General features: G+C 56.3%; 2 protein-coding genes across 4 annotated transcripts in view; one reads left to right on the plus strand and one right to left on the minus strand.

Annotated features, from left to right (window-relative positions):
• The window catches only part of LOC103914931 (chromosome unknown open reading frame, human C17orf80), a 3,284-nt gene extending 229 nt beyond the window's left edge, over window positions 1-3,055 (plus strand). The window contains exons 1-4 of one of the 3 annotated variants that reach the window (XM_009321659.1): window positions 17-677; window positions 1,085-1,192; window positions 1,391-1,507; window positions 2,585-3,055. In XM_009321659.1, the coding sequence (XP_009319934.1) occupies window positions 248-677; window positions 1,085-1,192; window positions 1,391-1,507; window positions 2,585-2,709 (780 nt within the window). In that variant the 5' untranslated portion in view covers window positions 17-247 and the 3' untranslated portion in view covers window positions 2,710-3,055. Of the gene's footprint in view, window positions 1-16; window positions 678-1,084; window positions 1,193-1,390; window positions 1,508-2,030 lie in introns of those variants that run through there. The other 2 variants (XM_009321660.1, XM_009321661.1) reach the window with 2 other exon arrangements.
• The window catches only part of LOC103914933 (putative cleavage and polyadenylation specificity factor subunit 4-like protein), a 3,917-nt gene continuing 968 nt past the window's right edge, over window positions 2,792-5,740 (minus strand). Inside the window, exons 4-9 of the mRNA XM_009321664.1 lie at window positions 5,613-5,737; window positions 5,254-5,349; window positions 4,824-4,921; window positions 4,034-4,228; window positions 3,139-3,232; window positions 2,792-2,823 (exon numbers count right to left, since the gene is read on the minus strand). Coding sequence (XP_009319939.1) covers window positions 2,792-2,823; window positions 3,139-3,232; window positions 4,034-4,228; window positions 4,824-4,921; window positions 5,254-5,349; window positions 5,613-5,737 — 640 coding nt within the window. The remainder of the gene's footprint in view (window positions 2,824-3,138; window positions 3,233-4,033; window positions 4,229-4,823; window positions 4,922-5,253; window positions 5,350-5,612; window positions 5,738-5,740) is intronic.

A 5,740-nucleotide genomic window follows, 5' to 3' on the forward strand; every position in this document is an offset into this window, starting at 1 on the left:
CCCCGCTGACGCAGCCCAGCCTGGCCCACGGGAGGGAATAACTGCTCCAGAAACCGCAAACGCAGAGACGCGCGGCCTCGGAGCTGCGGAGAACGCGCCTGCGAGCTCAAAGGGAGAAAAAGGCAGTAGTTTAAAGGCAATAAAAATACCCGTACTTAAAGATCCCCCTGAAGCTGACCGCAGCCATAGCCCTGGTGACCTCGTTCAGCAGAAGGGAATAGACAAAACTGTGGCAGAAGAGAAGCAGATGTACCTAGAAGTTGGTGTGGAATGTAAAGCCCCTCTTTCTGCTTTGCATACCAAGAACGTCCATCTGTCAGTGATAGAGGGTTTCAGAGGTCACAATGAAGGGACATCCAAAAATTACCTAACCAGCATACAAAAGCTTCGAGAGAGCAAGGAGCAGATGGCTGTAGCTTCTGAGCCCATCCTGAATGCGAGGAGGGACACTGAGCTGGCGCTACACCAGTTCTTGCTCCACACCTCCAAAAGCCAACCCATCTGTCTATCCCAGGCCTCTGGCAGGAGCACGCCGGCAGGTGCCATGGGCTTGGAGTGGTTTCCAGACTTGTATCCTAATTATGATGGGCTGAGTATTTTTCCAGGGAAACCTTTCCAAGAAGATGTGGGGATCACAACAAAGATACCAAAGGGCAATTTCTCAGAGGGACGGCAAGGTAATGTGAGAAACAGAAGTCTCTGCTGCTGAGATTTACTGCACCGTCAGGCTAAACTGTCTGTTGTGAATGGGAGAGGAGGGGTAGGAAACTCTAAGCTGCTGGGCTTGTCCAGCAAGTGATCCAGGAAGGATCCAAGGAGGTTAACTGTCTAACCCCCCAGCCTGCAAAACCAACGGTTTACATTTCTCTTTAGGTTTAAGACAGGCTCTTGCATGTTTGGGCTGGTGGAGCCAACTCACTTTGTGGGAGAGACAAATCGCTCTTCCTTTCTGAGCAGTAAGGCCCAAGTCTCTTGCAGCTGTACCAGATACCGGCTCCGTGCTCGGCCCCCAGCGCAGGGAACGCACGAGCACCACAAGCATTGCCCTCACTTTCCTGCCTTTGACCACTCTGACTTCGCACAGGTCCCCTCGCAGAAAGGCACCTGATGGATGTAAGGCTGGGGGAGCTGCCCGCGTGGCTGGCCACCTGCGACTTGTCTCCCCAGGGGCTGCTTGGAGGAGTGCGGAAAGGTAAATTCCCAGCTCTTGGGGCAGAATTGTCCCACTTACCTGATTCACTTGCTGCAGCCTGGTCCAAGCGGCCAGTTTGGATCTTTATAAAGAAATAAATTAATAGACCCAACCATTTGGCTTTGGAAAGTTACACAGAAACCAGTGAACTCCGTAAGACCTGTGCGTGATTTGACCCTTGCATTTCTGTTCCAACAGCCTGGAGCAGCTATTACAACAAATACATCAACGTGAAGAGGGGCGGACCGGCTGGGATCTCCATGCTGCTGGCTGGGTACTGCCTCCTCAGCTATGTCTGGAACTATCAGCACATCAGTAAGATTTCCTTCTTGGTATCTGTCTTATTTCAGGCAATTCCCCTTTTTGCAGTAGGTGGAGAGTCAATTTGCCATTCATGTTAATTCAAGCCCTGAAATAGCTTAAATACTTCACAGTTAAGACTAATACCAGAGCTCGGAGAACAGTATTCTGACCTGGCTTAGGTAGGCAGAGGAATTTAGTTAAAGTTGGTGATAGTTGCTGATTCACAGCTTCTCCCTGGAGAGCGCCAGGAACTGTCGGGAGCACTTTTAAACCCTGCACAAAGCGGAGGGAGGAGGTGTTCCAACACCAAGCGCCCATTCCCTGGATTTACTCATAACTGGCAAGAGATTTACTGGTGGTTGTGTCGTTTCCCCAGCAGGACTTGCTTTCACGCGCAGCTCTACAGCACGTGAACAGAGGAGGCTGCAGTCAGTCTCCTGCTCATCGCTGCTGGGCAAAGCAGGCTCACGTAGTGCCCAAGCATAGCACTGTGCTAACGCTCTTCTGGTTTCCCCCCCCCGCCCTGTTTTTCTAGAGTGTCATCGCTGGCGTAAATACCACTGAAGAAGCTGGAACAACACCCAAGGAACAGTCACAAATATTTGACTGGGAGCCAGCAGAAGTGCTCAGAACCAGTGTCCCAACAGGGATTCAAATCAGCAGAGGCCCATTTACTGTCAGAGACAGGTTCATTAATTGTCGAGGGGGCTGCTTTTCAGTTACCCTCCTGTAGCCGGAGGGGTGACACTGACAGTCACAGCCTGCGGTCACTGCTCTGTGGTTCAGGCAGCATTTAGTACTGAAAGAAGAAAGTGTTAGAGCCGCCCCTTTGGAGGTCTGTATGCAGTAGAGCTCCTGTAGTCTGCAGGAGCCCAAATATCTCGCTTTGGGACGCCAGACACAGGGCAGCTCCTTGACCTGGGCTGTTAATATAGATTAATCGACACGTACGTTGTAGTCTGAGTGTTTGGCAGTAAGGTTTGTGATGGGTTGTGGCAGGGTGGGGTTAGGCCAGAATAACCATTCCCTTTAAGTTAGCAGAGTTGTGCCCGGCGCAGCCCATCTTACCCGTCTTACCCCTCTCCACAGCAAGCACGATGGGGTTTGCTACCGACTGGCAGGAGAAGGGTGGTCCCTGCAGGGCCCTTCCACAAAGGGCTCCCAGCCCCTACTTCGCTGTCAGCACGGCGCTGGTGGGACTGCCCAGGCTCTGAGGGAAGGACCTTTGTGAAGGCATTAAAGCAAGCAGCACTCAGACCGCAGCACCCTGTTTCTGGAGGAAGAAAATCCATTGCATTAGCTGTTGTGCCCGAAGGGCAAACCTATGTCTGCATCAGACAAATGAGGACAGTTATGAGAGCGCTAGTTGTGGCCTGCCATCACCGAACATGTCTGGAAAAGGGTTGGTCATGTTACAGGCATGAAGGGTAAAACAACAAAAAAAAGCCAAGAAAAAAAAAATCTGAACTCTTTATTCAAAGAGCAGTGCAGTAGTACTGTGCCAGAGGTGTTTCACCAAAAACTCCCTCTTCCCAGCAATAAAAGCCTTTGTGAATTTTCCTTTCCTGCTTGGTACTGTGTGTTCTCAAGTGTGGTGCTTCTTGCCCCACCTTCAGAGGGGGTTAGCACACCCACGCCCTCACCTGCCCGGGACCTGGCCACAAGCTGGTCCCGTGCCCCTTCAAACCTGTGATTGCACAGTGACCGCTCCTGCTGCCCCAGCCCGTCGGCAGCCGGCTGCGCGGGAGGGAACGGAGGCGGCTGTGAAGAGTCCGGTTTTGGTTGCGTTGGGGAAGCTGTGATTTCTCTGCTGCTTGCGCAGAGAGCTGTGAGAGCCGGTGCTGAGCAAAACCGACTGGCTTTTCTAGTCCAGCAACTGCCCTAGTAGCCGTCTTGTTGGCTCCGTCGCGCTTTCCGGTGTCCTCCTTCCACGGTCCGTGCGGGAGCACTCGAGTCACTTCTCCAGCAGGATTTCCAGCTGAGTCTTCCCGCACTTACCGGCGTGGTGACCTTTCTGTCTGCACTGGGGGGACGGGGAGAGGCAGGCATTGGTTTTGTGCTGGATCAACCCAGCGCCATGTTACCGCATGTTCATTTTCACATCATTTCCCAGCGACTGGGCTAATGGAGCCATGCCTGGTTCCAGCACAGCTCTCACCTGCGAGCGGCATCCCAAGACCTCCAACTGCAACAAACCTCTGACCCAGAGGGACACAAGGGGCTCGCAGCCCTCCAGGGCCATTCCGCTGCGTGCCAAGTGTTTATTAGCACAGAAGTCCCTTCGCTTGCGGTCAGATTATTTCAATCCAAGTACAGCCTCCTTCCTGCCGGTTCACACCCCAGCTGCCTTGGGGGGGGGCAGGCTCCAGGACCACAAAACACAGCCCAGGGAGAAGACAAGACATCCCCAGTCAAGGAGGCTGTTTTGAGAGCACTGTGGGAGTCCCTGTGCCCCATGCTGCCCCTCGCCATAGCGCTTTACCCTCCCTCCAAGGCAAGACCGTTGCTCCCAGGCCTCCCAGTCCCAAAAACACTCACCTTGAAGCAGATGCCTCGTTCAAGCGGGCTCTGCGGGCCCAGGGGGCAGCTATTGGTGTCCCGCAGCTGCTCTGTCGGGTGCCAGGTAGCGCCGGTGACTGGTAGAGGGGGCTCCACGGGTGGCACGTCCTTGCATCCACTCTCCCCGCCGGCAGCCAAATCCAACTGTGCCAGCCCCCAAGGACAGCCAGCTCCCTGGGGGGACATGGGGCAGGAGGGGCAGTTGGCAGCTGCTGTCCCACAAGCTCCCACAAGAGCTGGGGCAGAAGCAAGGGAAGCAAGAGCTGTGGGGCAGGGGCAGCTGGTGCATCACCCTGATGGGCAGAGGCACAGAGCAAAAGGGCTTCGGCTCAAGAGGGAATGGCATAGGACCTTCCCCGCATCACCTTGGATGGATCCGTGCTGCTCGTCATCAGCCCGGCCTTGAGGCTGGAGAGAGACACAGAGGACCGGCAGTTACTCCCTGGGATGTGGCAGGCGGTTCCCCCACAGCCCCCCATGGCTCCCATGGCCTCTCAGGGCTGTCCCAGCACTCAGACAGCTGGTACAGGCATCCCCATGGGGACCGGGGCTGTCCCCTGCCCACCCGCTGCAAACCCTGCGGTCACCAGCTCAGGTTGGACGTGAGGAGAGACCAGAGGGGTCCAGTTAGTTCAGACAAGGGCCTAAAGCGCCCTGGTCCTTGACCCAGAAACTGCAAGGGCCATGTCCCCCTCTGCAGCCTCGGAGAGGGGGCTGTCCCACCCGCGCCGCCTCTTGGTGGCCCCCCCCCCCCCCGACTGCCCCGTACGTACTGCATGAATTTGCACTTGGGTCCTTCTGGGCAGAAGCCAACGAGGTAGTTGGCACACATCACCCTCCGCGTGTGCTTGTACTTGCACAGGGGACCTGCCACGCAGAGGAGAAGTTCCTGTTTGTGAGGACACAGTACCACACCCCCTGCCCCGCAGGGATTTCGGGAGCCCAGCTTTCCCCAGCAGCCCTGTTCCCCTTCAGCTCTATGGGGCCTTTGCTGCCCCAAGCCCAAATCCCCACTGGGCACCTAGTCCCACTGCCAGGCAGTCCCCAGACAACCCGCTGTGGTTCACCCCACTCTGGGCTCGGTCACCTCAGAGGTGGCAGGAGATTGGGCCAGCAGTGGGGTCCAGACCCCCCCGTCACCTGTGGGTAGGGAACATGGGCAGCCCCTGCTCACCCCAGCAGTCATCCCAGCAGCTCACCATGCCTGCAGAAGCCGCGGTCGTACCAGGGACAGCCCATGGTTCTGGTGGTGGCATCAATGTGCAGGAAGGGACAGTCCTTGTTGCTGCACTCACCTGCGGGAGTAAGGGGTAGGACAACAGTCGCTCAAGCCAAATGCAGTGGAAAGTGCTCAAGGATGGGCTGGATGGGAAGAACAGAAGTGCCCCGGGAACACCCAGGCTTGGCCTGGGGAATGGTGGCCCTGGGCAGGTGCCAGTGGTGTTTCTTCCCGCAGACAGGAGGTGGCATCAGGCGCTTGCTCGAGGCCAGACTGGAGGGACATGGGTGCTGGGGTGGGAGAGGCTCGCTGGGGTCCTCGACCCCGTCCCACACCTACCGAACTTGGAATAGAAATAGCACTCGGGCATCTTGGTCACGTCGTACTCGTGCAGGAAGTCACACCCGTCCCCCTTCTTGCAGAGCCCGCGCAGCCAGTGCTTGCACACCACCGTCTTCTCCCCGCTG

The sequence above is a fragment of the Pygoscelis adeliae genome, unplaced genomic scaffold (assembly GCF_000699105.1).
Source record: "Pygoscelis adeliae isolate BGI_AS28 unplaced genomic scaffold, ASM69910v1 Scaffold184, whole genome shotgun sequence".
NCBI classification, from domain to species: domain Eukaryota; kingdom Metazoa; phylum Chordata; class Aves; order Sphenisciformes; family Spheniscidae; genus Pygoscelis; species Pygoscelis adeliae.